The sequence below is a fragment of the Ixodes scapularis genome, unplaced genomic scaffold, assembly GCF_016920785.2.
Source record: "Ixodes scapularis isolate PalLabHiFi unplaced genomic scaffold, ASM1692078v2 ptg000720l_1___fragment_3__unscaffolded, whole genome shotgun sequence".
Classification (NCBI taxonomy): Eukaryota; Metazoa; Arthropoda; class Arachnida; order Ixodida; family Ixodidae; genus Ixodes; species Ixodes scapularis.
Window position 1 is genome coordinate 576,862 of NW_024610028.1, and position 21,425 is coordinate 598,286.

General features: G+C 42.5%; 1 protein-coding gene and 2 non-coding genes across 3 annotated transcripts in view; all 3 read right to left on the minus strand.

Moving 5' to 3' along the window:
• Nucleotides 1–3,926: 3,926 nt before the first annotated feature.
• LOC120841916 (ficolin-2-like) overlaps nucleotides 3,927–21,425 on the minus strand; it is a 58,252-nt gene continuing 40,753 nt past the window's right edge. Inside the window, exons 3-5 of the mRNA XM_040212917.2 lie at nucleotides 14,672–14,777; nucleotides 13,594–13,764; nucleotides 3,927–4,363 (exon numbers count right to left, since the gene is read on the minus strand). Coding sequence (XP_040068851.1) covers nucleotides 4,056–4,363; nucleotides 13,594–13,764; nucleotides 14,672–14,777 — 585 coding nt within the window. The 3' untranslated portion in view covers nucleotides 3,927–4,055. The remainder of the gene's footprint in view (nucleotides 4,364–13,593; nucleotides 13,765–14,671; nucleotides 14,778–21,425) is intronic.
• On the minus strand, nucleotides 11,918–11,990 carry Trnas-uga. Its single transcript has one exon. It is a non-coding gene; the product is annotated as a tRNA-Ser (tRNA).
• Nucleotides 12,220–12,292, minus strand: Trnas-uga. The gene has a single exon. It is a non-coding gene; the product is annotated as a tRNA-Ser (tRNA).

Genomic DNA, 21,425 nt, shown 5'->3' on the forward strand with positions numbered 1-21,425 from the left:
TGACCGTACACACATACGATCGACATTCTCCAGATAATTATTTGTTTTCCCTTTGTGAACAATACATAGCTATGTTCTAATTCTGCGACATGTATTTTCTCCACCTAGGCCGTGTCCCCACAGACATCTCAAAAAGCCTGAAGGTTTTCCCGACCCCATTAGAAAAGTCCTTGACAGGCTTTCAGACATTTCAAGGCATTGTAAAGGGGACTTCAGACATTTCAGGAGAGCCTCTGACGGGGCCAACGAACCCACCAGGAAATATCGGTGCACCTTTCAAACATCACAAGAATTCCTGAAGTCCCTTTCACACCCTTTAAAGAATTCCTGGAGTCCCCTCAGAGCGATTTTCAATAGGGGTACGTCTTGAAAAAGCGTTTTAAATCAAGGGACTTTGAAGCCGATTGTGTGCTACTAACAGATTGACCAGTCTCGAGTTAGAAATGAACGCTTACTCATCTTTGCATTCAATTCCTGCTCCGCAAAGTGCTAACGTCTCGAATCAATAGGCCTCGAATTATCAGCTTAGGAGCATTTTCAACTTTTTCCGTCATAAGTAAACAGAAGGCCGCCATTAGTACGGCACATGTATCATTTCTCAGAGGATGATATTGATCAAAGTGCCCAGATTGAATTTCGGAGAACGTCTATAGCAGACGGACGAAGGTGAAAATGGACGCCGACGCACAGCTTTCATGTCCGCGTCTGGGCATTGCAGACGACTATACCTATTTTCCCCTCAAGCAAAAAGCAAGTTTTGCGCATTGTCCATACGCGGCGCGAAGTAGTTCTTACAAGATTTGGTTGTCAGAGGGAGAAGTCATGCTTTTGGTGTTTGAAATGTGTAGGTCTTGTTAAGACAACATATATCTAATCTAAAAGGCACCTACATATATCTCAGTCCTCCACATAAATGGGAAATTAGCAATGCTCCGCGTGGGGCCGGACTTTTTTTTACTATGGTTCTTGAGGTGAAAATAAGAATAGAGCCCCGCATATCCGCGGATTACCCGCAGATCATCCGCGGATATGGGCCGTCAAGTGGCGGATGCAGATAAAAGTGATTGACAATTGGCGGATTGCGAATCGGATGCGAATGCCAGGTGCTGCGGATGCGAATCGAATGCTGATATCCTATCGTCCAGCTTTACATTTTTGCCGAGGTGGCCCGAAAGCCTCTGTAACCGCAGAGTGTAAACAAGTGAATGAAACTATGATGTGCATCATTAAATGTTTTGCGGGAGCTTAATACTCTCCTATAAAAAGGGTGCCAATCAATTTGAAAATTGTTTTTTGGGCCAAGAAATACCTGGTTCTCACCAAAGATCCCTTTAGAGCGTTCTATCTCGCCAAAAATGCTGTTCATGGACAAAAGTAAGGAATGCAACAGTCGTCCCGGGAAAGCGTTTTCTTGATTGGCAGGGAAAGAGCAGAAGACGTTCTTCGGGCATAATAAACCCAAAACGTACAAGTCACAAGAAAGAATAATCCTTCTAACGCGAGAGCGAGGAGTTCCTGTACCTCACTGTTGTTACGCAGTTCGTGGATACCACCCCAGCATCAAGTGCACCAGCGGAGAGAAACTTCTCATGAGCGGGCCTTGTAATTCCAGATAGAAAAAATTGTAGGAATTCGTCCATCGTTGACGATTTTCTGTTTTTACACAGCAACCTCTACAGGTGAAACGTGGCATGTGTATGCGTTTTCTTTCCTTTACAGTTGTCAAGTTTCTGTTAAGTATGATGTTTAGAGCACGAAATTTCGGGTTCATTTTTAAAGCTAAAAATAATACGTGTTGCCATTATTGAATATTTTGATATTTTGCAAGTGGTGTGCTCGCGTCATACCGTGTAATTTGCTGCGGTGAGTAACCGCTTTTCACAATTAACTTTTCATCGTTTTACCTGAATAAAATTACACAATGTAATTAGTAAGTTTTTGTAACGCTTCATGCTTGTAAAATACGGGTATTCTTAAAATGGGTGCTAAAAAGGAAAAAAAAAGAATGTTTTTTAGCGCATTTTCTGGGCAGTGTGTCGCAGACTTTCAAGGCATTTCATAACAGCGATCATATTTCCAGCAACGCGAGGTGTCTCGGGAACACATGTGGCATAAATGCAATTACTGTAATTTAATTACTGTAAATAAATTACTTCCTAGAATAATTTGTAATGTATCTCATTACTTTCTGATGTAAATATTTTTTGTAATGTAATGAATTACCCTAGTGGCGGTAATCTTAATTAAATCCGCAATTAATATTCGGGTTTTCAGGCATATGTTTTTTTGTTTGCCCGGAAATGGTTACAAAAAGAAACAGTTCTTGCACGTGCACAAAAAATAAGGAGTCTTTAAGAAATAACGAACAGAAACGACAAATGTGGTTTTCGTCTCTGGGCGCTGGTTCGTGTGATGGTCGGACTAGAGGGTCGTGCCACCTAAATCCTCCTGGGTGTATGTTGCTTTGAGCAGGAATAGGCTTCCCCGAGCGTGGCTTTTGTCCCACCTTGAAGATTACCTTGCCCCGAAATTGACACAAAGAAAACAGTGTCGCGTTGGGCCCCGGTGCGAGCTAACGACGCTAGGCAGAGTCACGCTAAGGCCTCGGAAACCAACCAAAACGCCTCCCTTCCTTTATTCGTCTTCCTTCAAAATATCCACACGGGGGCCTGACAACAGGCCGCGATCTTTCTCGAACATGACGCCATAGTTAGTCGTTCCGATCAGGCCGCGTACTCTGACTTCGGCATCCGCCCGCTGGCGGACACGAAACACCGTGAGACTTTAGGCGGCTGCGTCCTGTCGGTAACACCACACACAGCCCACAGGAACACTCAATAGCAAGGCAATCCGATATCAGGCGCATCCAGGATCAACCGCAAGCGTAGTAAGTATTTCGGGAAGACGTGAACCCACAAAACTGACAGACAAGGTCAAGTCCGTTTGGTTAGGGCGGGCATGTTGGTATCTCTCTATGGTTTTGCCCACTGGCTAGGTGTAGAGTTGACGGCTGTTACTTTGCAAATGTAGATTAAGTTCCTTCGTTCGGTATAGCTTCCGTTTTAACACTGGACTACCGTCGTTGGCGGCCGCTGAGAGATTGTTCAGCATGGCTATAGACACGTTTTCCTTCAAAAGAGGATCTTTCTCCGGCGAAAGTTTCGAAACCCAGCAGGTCCCAAGATGTAACAAGAAGTTCTAGTTGGCTCTCCTTGATAGTAACTAACGTTTGATTAAATGTTTGTATGATATTGAATTTTGTATACCTTTTCTTTAAAGATCATGAAAGAGTGATTTGAAAGTATTTTAATTACTTTTTGCGGTAACTTGTAGTTGTAGTTCATTACTTTCGTTTTGTAGTAATTTGCAATTGCAATTCATTACTTTTGTTTTGTGGTAATTTGTAATATCATTTAGATACATTTCAGCCGGCTTGAGCAAAGTAATTATTAATGTAAAGAATTAACGCTTATAATATAAATACGATAAAATAAAATAAAATGGCTTTCATTGTATTCTGACTCAAAGCTTTTTGTTATCTTTTTTTGTTTAAAAAGATATGCAAACGGCATAAAATGTACCATCCAGATGCTTTTTTTTTTTTTAAGGCGAAAGCCTTATACGTTTCATCGTTCAGTCAACCTTTAAAGTCCTTGAGCGAAAACACGTCGGCGACACAAAAACGACGAAAATACGCCAGAAGTGCGTCAAAAATCCGTCGTCAGAGGGCGCGCTGTCTTCGGAGGGTCGCTGTCACGTTTACGTGACCACCCAGGCGAATTAGAGTTAATGAAATCAAGAAGGATGACAAAGCGAATTGAAAGGAATCGAAATGAATTAAGTAAATCATGTATTTGTCTTTAATGCATCGGCGCTTGTTCTTTCCCCTTTAAGTCGTTTTAGGGATAATAAAAGAGACACTGTGGCGTTTTCTTTCTTTTTAATGTTGGCAGATACAATTTATAAAAATCGAAAAACTCACGGAGTATAGTGAATGGACACTTCGTCTTGAATTGGGGCTTTTTGCACTAATGCAGACATCAGGAATAAGAGAACTATGCTGAAATTCTGCCCATACATAATTCAAAATCGACATCCCTGACCTTCATCTCCACACTTTTGTAGCCGTTTCGGTAGGAATCAAAATCGCCTGTTTTGTACCAGGTAATACCAAAGCCCATGTTATTTTTGGGAACATCACCTTTAAGTTTACGCCCATTAAGATTCGAAAAGCTGCAGCCAAAAGGTGGAAACCACCAGCCACCAGTTTTCAGTGATCCAGAGCAAGGGTCAACCCGATCGGTTTTTTTCACGACGGAAAACGTGGTTTGGTCGTGGAACGCCAACCCGTCGTAATCGGGACCTGCGCAAGCAAAGTGTGGAGGAATCAATGACGTTGACCACTCCAACATCCTTATACAGGGTGTTTGAAATAAGTTTTACACATTTAACAGCAACAATAAAAAACCGTGAACACTGCACTATTGCGGTCTGTGTAGGTGAGTTATGCTCCCAGGGGGACATAAAGTAGGGGACTAATCGTCAAGAAGTCGGTTAATTAACTAAAATTTGTTGATTACATTTTTAAATACTGAATATAAACGTCTGGTTTCAGTCAGAAACTTGCTGAGTGTCATAAAAATGCACTAAATCAGTCCATTTTAGAAATACTTTAAGCACGTGGGAATGGCGGGGATGCGCTACATTTACCCGCTCGTGCAACAGGTGCAAGGCTGCGCGGTGCGCGGGTGGAAATATTGACATCTGCCTGTTCTAAGTGTACAAATAAATCCGTGTTTATTTTCACAAAATAAAAAAAAAAATGCAGTAACAAATATTAGTTTTCCGACTTTTCGTGACAATTAGTCACAGGCACTACTGGTATATATCATTATTCTAGAAACAAAAATTGAATAAAATTGCACCAGCCCGCCATATTTAGGCCACGCCTTTCCTCAATGATCAAGGCTAAATAATTTTAGGAGAATTATGCCTTTTTTTTTCTTCATACTAATCAAATTCCTCAAGATTGATCCTGAATGGCCCAAGGAACGAATCATTTAGTAAAAGGAAACCATTCACGCTCGAATTATTTGAGAGAGGAGATGCGACTACTTGCTCGTCTAAGCTACATAGCCCATGTTTTCGCTTCTTCGGATAAGCGACTTCTGCGAAATCGGCGGCACCTAGCGGCTAGAATAGGAAGCTGTGGCGGCAGGTTTGCTCGCAAGACGTCTTGAGGGAATCAAATATTCACAGAGTCTGTCGGTCTAACGACGAAGCGTGAAAGTAAGTAAAAAAATACGCGATGAAAATCGCCAATAATCGTAGACACTTTTTGTGGCACTTCAGAGGATGTGAAAAGTGCACGTGCAAAGCTTTGATTGGCGTTATAGGTGCTCGGGCGCCCATGCGCAAAAATGTTTGACTGCACTGCCGAAAACAAACTGAAAAAAAAAAAAAATATATATATATATATATATATATATATATATATATATATATATATATATATATATATATATATATATATATATATATATATATATATATATATATATATATATATATATATATATGGGTGGTTTCATCTCAAATCGTGCAGGCAAAAAGGGTCGAATTTTTAATTTCGATGAAAAAAATATATGTTATGGCGCCGTTTCTAAAACCGCAGTCGACACAAACCGCAAGTTCGTCGGATGTTTTGTTCTCGACTTATGAATTTTTAAAGAGGCCGCGGCGAAAAGCAGTGTTTTTCACACCCGTCGTGGGTCGGATGTTTCGCTTGATGTCCCGCCATGGATTTTCAGTCCACATTATATTATCTTTTTTGAAGCACTCTGTGGACATATTTAAAAGGCTCCAATACCATGAAATAATTTTAGGCCTTTTGCTTTTTTTCTGTAAAAATGTCAAAAACGCCTCCTCGGTCAATTGTTGACGAACTTTGACAATTAATTCCTGGCGATCTACTTGGGTTACACCGATATTTTTTATGTCCACGGAGAGCCCAAAACACGCTCTTTATATTTGTTATAAAATTCCTTGTCTGTATAAAATATCCTTTGCGGTACGTTTACGTTAATATTATGCAAAAACCAAAAAGTACCATTTTTGAAATTGATTTTCTCAAAAAACCCATTTTTAATTTTTTTAATTTTTTGTTCAAATGTAGATATGATAGTTGTCTACACGAAAATGAAGCCTAGAAAGTGTATATTTTGTTTGTATGTTCTACATTTCAGCATCAATATCGTACTAAAACGTGTTTTTGCGGCTCGAAATGGACTTGCAAATTGCGCGTCTTCACAAGCTTGGAAAGAGTTTTTTTTCTTTTTCTCAACGTTTCCACATAAAAATGAAATACAGTATTTCCACCCTGATATATTTATTGATTATTTAAATTTTATTATAGGCGGCAAGCTACATCGGAGGAGTTCCAAAAAGAGAAAGCAACACTTCTTAACAGACCAGCAGGTGTCGCAAATTTTTAACGTGTAGGAGTCGGCAGACGTCTTATTGATTCGGGGCCCTCATTAACCTGCATGAACGTCCCGCCCTTTCGGAGCCAGCAGATGACCACGACGTTTCGCGCTCGTTGTGTTAGATAGGACGACCCGTGACAGTAAAGCGAGCAGCGCACCCTGTGTCACGAGGAGTGAAATGGTACGAATGTGTCGTTGACGCGGCGAACAGTGACAGCCACCCAGGAGGAGTCAGTCAGAGTATTGCACAAGGGAAAGCAAAGGAATCGTTGCCTGAAAGGATGAGGACACCACGGCCTTACAATATTGACGGTCAACAACTGTTCTGCCAGCCAAAACAACGCCGCGTGCGCGCTAAAACCGGCGGCGCGAGAAACAAATCCCGCAGACGCACACACGAAGATGGGCCGGTTTCGTTAGGGATGTGGGGAAATTTGAAACCAGCCATCCGTGCATGCGAGAAACGATGCCGCCTGCCTGCCCTAGCTTCGAGCGCTTTATCCTTACCTTGAAACGGCCGTGCTCTCTCTCCGGGGAGATCCGATAGCACCGAAGGGTTACCTATTAAGCTTGAGGAAGAAAACGAGAAGGGACTTTTTAAGTTTAATTATCCCCACCAACCCGCTCGTTCTGTCCTGATAAAGGGTTACCTCTTTTGGAAACGGCAAAGCCCGGAGACTGACATTAAAACGAGCGTGTTGGTAAATATACTTCTGTTTGTATTCTGCCCGGAGATATAGTTGGGTCGAAGTCAGCCTCCATGTCAACTATAACCTGCAATGGGAAGGAGCTGAGCTAGTTGGTTGTACATACTTAGATATTGGAAACCAGCTGAACTTACAGAAAAGGGTGAGGAGAGAAAGGAGAAAAGGCATCTGATCGCTGGACTACCAACTATTTATTAACTCTCGGCTTCGTCTTCTATACTGGTCTGGTGGCTGTCCTTTTCACGTCTTCTTCTTTTTCTTTTTTCTTGATCTTCCTCTATCTTCATGGGCATTTGAGTCTCGCAGGAACGTCTTTTCACTTGTTTGTAGGGCAATGGATGGTGAACTGACGCAGTTGTCTTCTTGTTGTTTTATGGCTAAGGCCTCAAGTAGTTCTCGGACGAACCCGTCTTTGTGGTGAGCTAGGATGCTTACCGTTTCGAGCTTGGCCTCGCACATGCATTCTCTACAATGAGCTGCTAGATGTCCAGGTGCAGCCAGGTTTCTTAAGTTTGCGGCATGTTCTCCCGCTCGGTCATTTATACAACGTCCCGTTTGTCCAATGTAGTTACGTCCACATGTCAGTGGTATGTTGTGTACGACTCCTTTGTCGCATGGAACGTATTTTGTCTTGTGTTTGGTGGTACACCTGCCTGTATTGTTAACCTGGGCTAGATTGACCTTCCTGCACATTGCGTGTGCCATGTTGGGTGCCGAGCATACGATATTTACGCCGTGTCTGCTTGCGATCTTTTTTAACCTGTGAGTTACCCCATGTATGTATGGGACCACCGCAAAAGGTGAACGGGAGATATGCTTCGGTGGATCAAGGTCGGTGCGTTGACAAGTTCTTTTTATGTTGCGGAAAATCTTTTCGCAAATGGAGGCCAGGAAGGGTTTCAGATATCCGGCCTCATGAAGCCTGGACATTTGGGTTTCAAAGCTTTTTACCATCTGATGGGGGCAAGTCTTTCTGAGGCTGGCTGAAAGAGCTGCAGTAGCGACCCCTTGTTTTACAATTTTGGAATGTTCGGATTCAAAGGGAAGGAACCCTTTCCCCGATCGCACTTCATATCTCCAACACAAATGTTCTGTTTGGAAGTTCAAGGCCAAATCAAGAAACCGTATGGAATTATCAACTGGGAGCTCGTAGGTGAATGTGAGCCTCACGCAGCTTGTCTGGAAATGCCTGAGGGTGGTGTGAAGGCATCCGTCTGCTGTTTCATCAACTCCAGTTGTACATAAAATAAGAAAATCGTCAACATACCTGAAAATAGCGGCAACTCGCGGGTCTTTTAAAACTTGCTGTATGGCTACCCCACATCCGGCGAGAAAGATGTCGCACAAATATGGGGCCACTTTTGAACCAATGCACACTCCACTCTTCTGGACATAAGGCCGATTTTGATGGGTTACTACCGTTGCGGACAAATAATACCTTAAAACCTCCAACAAGGTGTCTGGGCTAACACCTGCTGCATTTTGGAATTCCGCGAGCCCTTGGTTTTCGATGGAACTTCGGAGGACCTGTACAAGCCTTGCTTGAGGAATGGAGTAATACATGTCCTGTACGTCCAAGGAAAACTCCGAGACGATGTTGTTTCCTTGTTCCTCTAGATATGATATCACTCGCTCAGAGTTTGGTATGTGGAATGGGTCCGCATGGTGTATTGTGGAAAGATGTTGGGCCAAATACCTTGAAACACATGCTTGCCACGTTGGTTTTTTTTTTTTTTTTTGACACTATGGCCCGGAAAGGTATCCCTTCTTTGTGAGTCTTGGCGGAGAAAAACACCATAAGCTTGTCATTTTTTGCGGCTTTGATCTTGGTGCAAAGGCTGTTTTGTTGATTTTTTTCAAAGAGGTCTAAGATGTGTCTTTTTGCTGCTTTGGTTCGTTGTTCGTCAACATTTATAAAATTCTTGATGATAGCTTGATGAGCCTTTTCTCCATATGCATCTGAACCAAGAACAGCAAAACCTCCCTCTTTGTCTGAGACGCATAACTTCAGATCTTTGCTTCGCAATTCGTGAATGGTGGATTTGAAGCTGATCTTTCCGTTGGTCTGGTGTATGAGGATTTCAAAGGCTCGAATGCCCTCATCAATGATTTGAGGGCCTGGCGGCTATTTGCCTTAGGAGAGCTACGTTGTCTGCTGCCTCGAGCTTGGGGGCGATGGCGAACTTGGGTCTTGGGGGCAAAGGCGAACTTGGTTTTTGAACGGAAATATCGTTAAGATCGGAGTTGGGCAATTTAACTCCTATTTATTTATTTTTATTTTCTGTTCCTCTCCGTGACACACTCTTTGTGTTTCGGACCGTTTCTGTGTCATCACTTTTGTGTATTACGGAAGTCAAAGGACATTCCCTGATGACCTGTGCGATGTGGGGTGAACAAACCCCAGTGTTTGGTTTCGCAAAGAATTGTATATAATATATCGACGATGTGGACACCTTCTTTGTCTTAGTAATATGACAGCTAATAGCTAGTCGTGCTAGTTTACTGTGAAAGGTTTATAAATCGAAACAATACAACGTCTGTGCCCTTTGGTTATTGAAAGACTACTAGGCCTACTGATTTGGTTAGATATGTATCTCGTGGTTCCCGCTCTTATCAAAATATAAATAAATATTCAATACCACAAAATCCGTTTATAATTGATTACAAAATGCAGAAGAAAATTCAAGAAAACTTTTTCACAATTCATAGAGACGCATGGGCCGCTATGTCTGACTTAGGTGTTGCAAAACAAGGACGTCTTTTTCCGATATTGAGGCCTAAATATTAAACATACAAACAAAATACACACGTTCTCGGCAATTGATTTTCGTGTAGGCAACTATGATATCTACATTTGAACAAAAAATAAAAAAATAAAAAATGTTTTTTTTAGAAAATCAATTTAAAAAAATGGTACTTTTTGGTTTTCGCATAACATTAACGTAAACGTACCGCAAAGGATATTTCATACAGACGAGTCATTTTATAATACAAATAGAGAGCGTGTTTTGGGCTTTCCGTGGACATACAAAATATCAATGTAACTCAAGTAGATCGCCAGTAATTAATTGTCAAAGTCCGTCAACAATTGACCGAGGGGGCGTTTTTGACATTTTTACAGAAAAACAAAAGCAAAACGCCTAAAGCTATTTATGGTATTGGAGCATTTTAAATGTGTCCACAGAGTGCTTGAAAAAAGTTAGTATAATGTGGACTGAACATCCACGGCGCAAGATCGAGCGAAGCATCCGACCCACGACGGGTGTGAAAAACACCGCTTTCCGCCGCGGCCTCTTTAAAAATTTATAAGTCGAGAACGAAATATCCGACGAACTTGCGGTTTGTGGCGACTGCGGTTTTAGAAACGGCGCCATAAAATATTTTTTTTTTCACCGAAATTAAAAATTCGACCCTTTTTGCCTGCACCCATATATATATCATTGTTTTTTTTAAATCATAAGTAAATAATAAGATTTGTTTGATTTCAATCGAATCTATTTTAATCAAACTAAATGTATTTGATTTATTACAAATTAGTTAGATTTAGATCACTGTTTACCGATGAATGCGAATGGACGATAAAATAATGAACTTAAATAAACGTTTAACCGGGCGATATTGCGCGCAAACTAAAACGAACAACCAAATCTGTAAACCAATATAACTGTATAGAGCGTCGCGAGCGTCCGAGCGGTCAGAAATGCAGGGTCGGGCGCCGGCGAAAGCTAGAGTGCGTCGCGTCGAAAGGGTGTGAGAGAGTCGGCACGGCTGCGTTCGGATCCTTATCGAGTATACACTCGGTTTCTCAAAGATTCGGTCTAGAATGTTCGGAAGTGAGCTAAGGCGAGACTGACTAGGCAAGGTCGTTCTGGCCTCGTTATATTTTACACTCGGGGTAAAAGTATACTGGAATATTCTAGATATACCAAGAAGCGTTCCATTTTGGTCATGCATGGGTCAACTCTACTTTAAACTTTGTTAAGAATGGAACCTTCGGCGACCTTCTTCCGAGTTTCAACCCTGCGCGAAACGAGTCCCGACGAGTCCGGGACCGTCGCCTGCGTGACGGGGCCTGCGGCAACAAGTCTCAACGCGCCCGTGACGTTATCGGGACGTGTGTGTGTGCGTGGTGGTTGGTGCGCTCGGGAAAGGGAGAGAGGCATGGCCTAACTGCGGAGAACTTTGGCTACGTCGCACTGGACTGCGGACTTTGCTGCATCGCACTTGACGGCGGGTTGCTGCATCGCACCTGCTGCCCTGGCGGGGAGTGAGGGAGAAACGGACCCTATATAAGGCGGAGCGCGAGGCTGCTCCGTTGTTCTCTCGGATTTGACGACTGTATCGCTACCATGTAATTAAACCGTTCGTTACGTTACCAAGTCTCCCACCTCCACTGAACCCCTGGGTTCTTCACTTCGGGGAATGGACGTCGTCTCGAGCCAGGAAGCTTCCGGACGTGCGGCCTAAACCCCGCCTCGAACAACTTGGATTGAGCGCGTTGGTAATAAATTCAGAAATATACGAAAGAGTCAGACGAAGAGGACGGACAGGATCTGAGGTCGCAAAGATGTTTGTCCTGTCCGTCCTCTTCGTCTGACTCTTTCGTATATTTTTGAATCTAAAAGTTTGATGAAAATAATCCCCGGAGAAGGAAAACAAGAAGGACAAACGACAAACACAAACCTCCAAACACAGCTAGGTGACTGGTGAGCGACCGAAAAGATCCGCCTGGTCCCGGTATCGAACCCGGGACCTCTCCATTTCAGGTGGAGCACCCTACCAACTGAGCTAACCAGGGGTTAGACGTCAGTGGAGCAAACGGGTTTTATCAGCTGCCACCAGTCTAACACCAACGAGGGAGAAGCTTGCAATTTAAGGTTATAATTATAATGCAATTAATTGCAAGAGTGCAAGCGAGCTGGACAAGAATGATGAAAATAATCCCTGGAGAAGGGGAACAAGATGGACAAAGGACTAACATAAATCTCCAAACACAGCTAGGTGACTGGTGAGCAACCGAAAAAATCCGCCTGGTCCGGGTATCAAACCCGGGACCTCTCCATTTCAGGTGCAGCACTCTACCAACTGAGCTAACCAGGGTTTAGACGTCAGTAGAGCAAACGGTTTTATCAGCTGCCACCAGTTTGGATTTTTTTTATCTACAGATATATTTTTAAACGTGAAAGATTGGTATTACCTAAATAATAAAAAATATTTTGTTTAATTTTTTATCTTGCGTTCTGATTTGCTTGCAAAAAGACGTTACGTAACTCACGCACAAGCGTGAGGAAGAAAGAAAACTTAACGCTCCGATTTGTTTAAAATATCACTCATTTTTGCTCGTGTGCTCGTCTTCAGCCCCATATAACTCTTCTGAGGATTCTGGGATTTAAATACAGAAAAATGTACATGGAAGGAATCAAAGAAAAGACAAACGGTAATTAAAATATATGTCGGGATTACTTTGGTGCGTAAGGTTAGATTTAAATAGTCACTGCGGAACTGATCTGATTTAAATTACGATATGCATCGTGATTCAGATCATCTTTATTTTCCTTTTCCACACTGAGAAGTACAAATTACTATTCCGATGTCTGAGCTAATATTAGTAATTACCGCGTTTACTGCTGTGGTGCATTTGAGGTGAAACAGTTAGAAGAGAGGTAGAGACCGTCATAGAGGGCTATTAACGGCCGCAGTTACTATCTTTTTGCTAACTTGTTTTTCTAACAGCGTGCGAGTACGTATATTTTTATCATTGTAGAGATTTGAGGTCGCAACTGGCCCGACAATCCGCATCTGGTTGTGATTCTCGAAGAGCGTAATGAGCTTTCCTTTTAGTGGAGTCAGCGCCTGCTCAGAGAAGGTGATAACAAGCGTCTTTTCCCGTTACCATTTAGTTACAGTGATTAAGAGAAAACTCGAAAAGTCTCCGCGGCAACGCATCCACAAATGCTGCGAGGTGGCAAGTCAATGTATTCAAACCCCTCGCAATGTAACTTGAACTAAACGAAATTGCATTAGACGAAAGCTCTGCCTCCTTGTTTAATTAACTGGGGCTACATTTAAAAACATTGAAATAATAGTTCCCCCTCCTCTACTTCCAGGGATTGGGCCATCGGCTGCAGCCTGCTTACCCCCCCCCCCCCCCTTTCCCTTAATCCAGCGCTGTGAAAGACACGGTTCACACTGAATTTTCTAGAGTTCACACAAACGATCATAAAAAAAACCTGTATGATGCTGGCCGTCACATGCTGAGTAAAAGTTTAAATTTCTGAAGTTTGTTTCTAACCTCATGTGAAGAGCGTCTTTTAAAAGTTCCAGCACCCACCGACTAACGCAGCGCTGCAGGCGACGCGAGAGCAGAGTGCAAGAGGCAGGGTAAAAGCGACGATATTTACCATTAGGGCTCGTGTAATCGCCGATGGTCAGTCGGTAGCCGTCTTTTTTGGGACCGACTTTAAATTTACCATACTGTACAATAATTGTTTCGTCCTTTAGTGTTTTCAGTTCAATCCTGAGAACTTGATCGCTACTTGGATGGCTCGTGAGGGCATGAATATTGTTGAGCCCTTTAGTGGAATGTAAGAAATACATTCAGGATTAAAACACCAATACATCCTGCAAAGTAAGACTAACTCATAAATGTTTATAAAATTGAATATTTTATGATCGAGGTAAGGCGCAAGCTTACCCCTAACATAAGCTGCAGGAATGAGCATCACATTTTAAACCTGAAAGCCAGCAAAGTGTTTGTAAAGACTCGCTGACTTTACTGACCTGGCGTCAGTAAAGTGAACAAAACTGCAGAAATTAGCATCCTGTTTTAAATATAAATGCCCGCAATCGTAGGCAAAGTCTCACTGACTTTATTCACTTTACTGACCTGTTGTTTACTAGCAAGAAGCATAGAACAAACCAATCTAAAGATAATGCATTGAAAAGAAAAATATATTTGAGTAAAATAATAACGTTTCACACATTTCTTTAATTCACGATGTTTTACATATAACTATGTGCACCCATAGCAGTGGGAGCATATAACAGTTCAATAAGTCTAGTTCTATAATTGTTTCCCATCGTGATCAAGATGAAATGTAGGCCAATAACGATTCCACATTTTGTTGTTTTCTGTGTAATGCAAGAATAAGTTTTATGGATATTTTTTCTTCACGCAATAATACATTTTTATGAAGATGTTTTTTTATGTTTTTTTTTCATTTGATTCAAGTAATTGTAGATAAATATGTAACGTCACTGACAGATATGACTTGATGAGCGTTTTGTGTTCACCATTAAATTTAGCGGGAAGGTTTACCACGTCGCGTGACGTTACCATGTGATGTGACGTCACGATGGCACGTGACACCTGTAAACGTATTCTCCATTAAGATGAGTTTGGCGGGATCCTAGGCATGCTTTTCTTATCATTCCTGGTTCAATTTTTTAAGTGAATGCACAAGGATTGGTATAACTTGCCTATCCAGTATGAAGACGCGCCTCCGCGAAATCCTTCTTCATAGTCTTTTTCAGATTTCTCGAAGCCATTGCCCTCAAGTTCGTCCCAGGACCGACGTTGGATCACCTGGATGTCGATTGAGGAGTAAGCACGAAATCAAGCTTGTTTCTGACTTCTTTATGCTTATGCGAAGTAATGATATTTATACCCCAAAGTACCCGATCCTCTACCGCCTGGTTCGGGGAACCGCACAGACACGTTGAAGACGTCTGGCAAGAGCGGGCTTGGGGCCCGGGGCGCCCACCTTGACGTATTTATATTTTCCCGAGCGACATATTGCCGAAAGCGCAGCTAGCTGAGTAGGAAACGCCCCCGTGGCAGAATAAAGAAAAGAAAAACGCGCCCGTGGCAGAATGGTTATCGGGCTCGGCTCCCACGCAAAGAGCGTAGGTTCGATGCCTGGGAGTGGACGTACCTTTTTGTTATTTCTGTAAATGTCGCGTTTTGGTGTATTCGAGAATTTTGTTGCTTATTCGAGATCGGAATATCGTACACAGTAAAAATTTTTACACCCTTAAGGGTGTAGATCAGTTTGTCCCAGGGCTAACACCCTTAGGGTGTTCAGGCAAGCACCCTTTATAGTGGGTGCTTGCCCAGCACCCTTGGCGAAGGGTGCTTGGCATGGAATGGGCGCCCGCTGCGGTGGCCCAGTGGATGCTTGGCCACCCCAGCCAAACCAGCGCCGGGAGAGTATCACGCGACGTTTTGGTTGTTCAAGGTCACATGATGCTCTCTTGACGCTGGATTGGCCGGGATGGCTGGTAGATTCCGCCGCGCTCGGACGAAAGGTGAAATGAAGTACAAGCCCAAGTGAAAATTTTATAAGAATGTGTCCAATACACATATCAGAACTTGTAAATTGTACAAAAAATTATAAAAGATATTCATATTCTTATATTATTGTTATATGATTTACAGCTTATGCTTACTTTTACAGTTTTCACTTAGGGGGATTGCAACTTCACCACATACGAGGCGCGTGTTAAGGAAATAATGAGTCACACTGAGTAGAACTCACCTCATGAATAAGTATTACAAAAGAGCTCCTTGCAAGCCACATCATAACCCCGAGGACAACTGGGTAGTGCTACGGCGTCCCCCTTTCTCGAACTCTAAGTGAGCAAGCAGTGGCCCCAAACATGGTACTGCACGGCTGAACCATTGCAAGCATCACGGGCTGCCACAAACGAAGCACGTGGAGCTTTCCTAGTTGGATAACACGTGACATGTTTTGTTTGTCTCAGAGGATTGCAGGAAACAAGCTTCGCTTATCACTTGTCCCCTTATGCGCATCAGTTTACTAATTGAAGGCATGGTAGAGGGGCCTTGACTGAACCAGAGCAGTATTTCAGTAAGTGAAGCCCACTACATCAATGAGAATGTGTTAAATTTAACATTTATTGAACCGTAAGAGACAAATGAGAAATACAATGCATGCCATTCCATGACATAAAGAATGCTATCTGCAAACATTTAATGAAAAAGTATCACAGAATGAACTCGCACTTTACGTCAAAAAAGCGAATGTTTCAGAAGACGACGCTATCCTCTTGCTCATGTACAAGGAAAATTATAAAGTTCTGGAAGACGACTATGGATGAGGAACTTGCACAGCTAAATTTTTGAGCACCTCACCTACAGGAGGTCAGCATAAGCTATCACAAAAAGTGCCCGACGTTTAAAGATAGAAAAAGAAACATACCTACATAAACCCTTCTATCATTCGTTCTGTAAGAAAAATAAAATTAACCTGATAATACTGACGAAAAAAGTGCAATATACACTTTTAAAACGGTTCACCAAAATATCTGTTCAACCACATACCTGTCTGCATACTTTGTTCAAAAACTAATTACGACTGCCCTTCGAGTTGTGTCACTCAAGCCAAAAAAATTCCTCTCCAGAGCAACCGCGTGCTGAAGGCCTTGCGTTCGTACTGGATGCTGAACAGTCAATATACTGCCAACAACATGCACAGCCCCTCTCAGCATTAAAAACGGAGAACAAGCGCTCACGACCCACAACAAGGTGAAGAAAGTCTGCACCGTCCAGCTCTTGCTTGTTGTAGAGGACACATGGTGCCGGTGGAATGTTCTCGTCCTGCGTTAGGTAAAAGAAAAAAAGAAAAATGCATTTTAATGTAGAAGGCCAAAACATGTTTGCTCTTATCAACTGCTATTATTTGCAGCAGTTAAGGCCATGAGCATCAGCCTCCACACAGGCATAGAGTGCTTATATGTGAACAAGTAACCGGCGTCTGCAGCAATGTAAAACGAATGAAGAATTACAATCGGGACAACATCTCGACATGAAAGTATTGCGATATAATGTTAGGGACACTTTTGAGTATCTATTTCTGTACCAAGATGCATTTGGGAAATCTATTTGTATTTCAGTAGTGAAATACTTTTCCGATGAACATTATGATACGCTGCTAGACTGATGTATTTTGCTACATTTATTGCTGAGAATGAGCTGACAGGTTTGGAGATAAAAAATAGAATCCACGCCACAAATCCGACGCATCACTGGTTCATTTTCGCAATGAGTGATTTTTTTGCTTTGCTATCAGATTTTGCTTCTACAGCGGCCGCTTTTCTTTTTGCAAACAGCGGCCTCCCTGTGAAAATTCGAGGTTATTGTTTGGATAAGAGGACACCAACAAATGCACAGATGAGAAACAATATGTCCAAAAAGGTGAGAAAACAAAAAGCAGGGACGTTTGGGCAGACACGCTTTGTCAGGCGGTCTCATCGGTCGCCAGCGTTCTTTGGGTGCGATAATGGATTCTTATCGGTATCAGCGAACATGGCCAAGGGAAGGCAAGTTTCAAGAAGAAAACGGGACAAACACCAACAGAAGGCAGGGAGCTCAGGTGCTACAATATATATCGGCCACGAACACACTTTTTTCACCTCGCCACCCTACATTTAAGAACCGTATAGGGCTGCCGACTGACTATAATTGTACATGCTGATATTTGTCCCTTGGCTAATGTTAATTTTGCTTTCTCCTCTACAATCAGCAAATAAAGATGAGGGTTGCAGAAAACAGCAAACATAATAATGTCTCGTATGTAGCCGTAAAAAATAATTTTCATGAGCTACATTTTATGTACAGACACCGGCCATATGAGCTCCCCCGTCCGAACACCAACCGGTGCAGCGAAAATCCAGCATGCAGCGCGTCAAGCGTGGCAAGGTTGACGGCTGTGATTTTCAACAGTGGAGGGGGTGATTGCACAGAAACAGGTGCTCGTGATAATATATTTCTACAGCTGTCTATGAGACAATGTTGTGTTTGCGCCTTGCTGTACCCCTCGAATTCGTGACAGACGAAGGTGTTCTGAAAAAATATGCAATGAGCTGTAATATTGTTGAAATTTGGGCTAGTTGGTGAAACATGTTTACGGGTAAAACAGCACGAACAAGGACATTCTACAGAGAAGATGTACGTAGACGGAGCGCTGACTGTCAACTGTTCATTTTTAAAGAAACGCCCAACGGCGTGGTCACACCAAACAAAAATTACACCACGACACATGATCGTCACAAGTTAAAACCCCTCAGAAATGCCAACTCACAATCACAAAATCTATCGAAGGCACGCTGACACAGTTGTCTTTGAACTTGGAATAGTAAAAGGCCTCAGTTATCTCTCTAGTTCGTTGGTGACTGTGTCTTCCCAGGACCGTGGTATCTTCCAAAACCGCAGAACAACCACATCTGTCGCAGTGAACCGCCATATTCCCTGACGGAGATGCCCTAATCGAACACGCGTGTTCATGTAATTTATAATTAATGCAGCGACCGGTCTGGCCGATGTAACTTTTTTATAAGTCAGGGGATTACTTGTTTTTTTGCTTCTTATCATATGCGGCCCTGACAACCGATCCCCTCTCCACCCTCACACATAAACGTCCCAGCTTGGCCGGTGCTGAGAAAACGACAGGACCATCGTCGCGTTGCGCTACTTTCTTTAACCTATGCGCCACCTTATGGTTTTCTGCGTAGAATTCCTACCCATAACTACCTCCGGATTTCTCACCCTCCTCAAGAGGCACTCAGCCACACCTACCAGGAAATTGCCAGGATAGTCGCCCTCCAAACGTTTGTTATGGGTAGGAAGTCTCCGCAGAAACCTGTGGTGGTGCCTATATCCATAAGGTGGCACATAGGTTAAAGAAAGCGCAACGCCACAATCTTCCGGTTGTTTTCTCAGCACCGCCTAAGCTGAGATGTTTATGTGTGAGGGTGGAGAGGGGACCGGTTGTCAGGGCCGCACGTGAAAAGAAGCAAGAAAACAAGTTTGTCCCTTGCGGGGGTGTGTGTGTGTGGGGGGGGGGGGGGGGTCTACAGTAATTCCCTGACTTGCAAAAAAGTTTACATCGGCCAGACCGGTCGCTGCATTAATGATAGATTATGTGAACACGCGTGTTCGATTAGGGCACCTCCGTCAGGGAATATGGCGGTTCACTGCGACAGATGTGGTTATTCTCCGGTTTTGGAAGATACCACGGTCCCGGGAAGACACAGTCACCAACGATAACAGAGGCCTTTTACATTTCCAAGTTCAAAGACAACTGTGTCAGCGTGCCTTCGATAGATCTTTATGATTGTGAGTTGGAATTTTTGAGGGACTTTAACTTGTGACGATCATGTGACGGTCATGTGTCGTGATGTAATTGTTTTTTGGTGTGACCACGCCGTTGGGCATTTCTTTAAAATAAACAGTTGAAAGTCAGCGCTCCGTCTGTGTACATCTTCTCTGTCATGTGTCCTTGTTCGCACTGTTTTACCCGTAAACATATAATGAGCTGTCTGCGCCAAGAGAAGAGCAATTTCGGTGGCCCAAAAAGTAACCTGCGACTGCTGGATGACTCGATGTAAACGGACCCAGAATTCGCAAGCTTGTAGAGAGGTGCAGAAACAATGTGATATCAAACTGAAAAGTTAATCATCTCAAATCATTATCCAATTTAAGCCCAAATTCTATGATTCGCACGTGCCTATTATTTTCAGTACGAAGCCAAAGACAAACCAAGTAGAAGTCCGTTAAATTTATTGCCGAATAGAATATATTTTGAGTACCACACTGGATGCTTTGCTTATGTTTGAAAGGTTGCGATAGAAAATGCAATACTTTAATTGGGTGAAAAGCAAAGCTTTGTAACAATTATGTGCATGATTACATTCTACAAGTCGTTTTACACGTAGACAGCATTCAATTTGAAAGCTAACAGAATTTTTAAAAAAAGGCCGTGAAAGTTATGTCAATGTCTTCTTCACTGTGTGTTCGTGGGACTCGGCGGACATTAGTAAAGGGGATAACCGTCACAGTATGCTGACTAATTTACCGAAATCTGTTAGCTTTGTAATTAATGGCTTTATGGGCCACGTTGCAACTGCAGTGTTAGAAGTCAGTCAATATTAAAGGCTATCCCGATTTAAACAATTCACAAAAAGTCAAGCGGCTTCGAGATATTCATTGTCCAACTTTTGCGTTTTTAATGTCAGATGCAGGAACCGAGCTCAGTTTGATCTCAAGAATTGGTGCCATTAATGGTGGGTAGAAGAATGACCGTCCTACCAGGCACGTCGTCACTATCTCGACAGTGTGTCCTTGGTGGATGCATCAGCGTCATACTTCCAAGATAGTGAAGGTGCGTTCGAAGCCACGCCATCCTCCTGAGGTCTTCTGAGCGCAAGATTTTGGAATTGGGTGACGAAAAGGCAGATTTTTAGCATTGAATATCTCGAAACTTGTTGCCATTCGCAAAGTGTGTCAATCGAGTGAGTCTTTAATATTCACTGCCTTTGAAACTAGAATTGAAACATGCCCTATAAAATCATTAATTAAAAATATGAAAACATTTTGGTATATTAGTTATGATTAACATATTGTGACGGTTATCCGCTTGTCTGATGTCCTCCGAGCCCCATAAACACACAGTGAAGGTAGCATCCAAGTACCAATCACGCTGTTTTAAAATTTTGTTCCAATCAAAATATAAAGTTTTGTATATATGTATATATAAACACCGGGTGCATGTGCATGCAGCCGGGCATCACCCCACTTTAGAGATCCGCTTTTTCCTTACGTAAAACTGGATCAAGTTGGACAAGGCCAGTTTTACATTAACCTCCAGCACGGCATGTACCAAGGACCGCCAGAAATGATTGCTCACCTCATAAAACACTCTGTACGGCTTGAAGAGAGTGGCTTGCAGTCTGTGACGCTTAGGTATACCCACTTGGTTCAGCTGGGACCTGGAATTAATTTTGATACAGCTTGCCAAATACCACAAAGTAACAAAGAGAAAGCCAGTAATACATAAGCCTACAGCACGACAGGTCCCAAGGACTGCTAGAAATTCTCGCTCACCTCATAGAACACTTCATGCGACAAAACCCTGCATTAACGACCGATTGAACTTAGTATAAATGTTGCAGAAAAATAAGGATCTGTATTCAGATGCATCAAAACACGTGATCTAATGTAATAATTGTATGCTCTTATAGAACACTACTGAAATAATTTTGACTAAGGAGGATGACCACAACTTAAGTATATACTGAAGGAATCAATAACAATGATGAAACCTAGGAATCTGCTGAATGCCTTCCATGTGTTTCGCCATCGAGTGGAAAACGTTTCTTGGCCTATATTTATTTTAGAAACAGGCATGATATCCGTATGTATTTTTTAATCTTA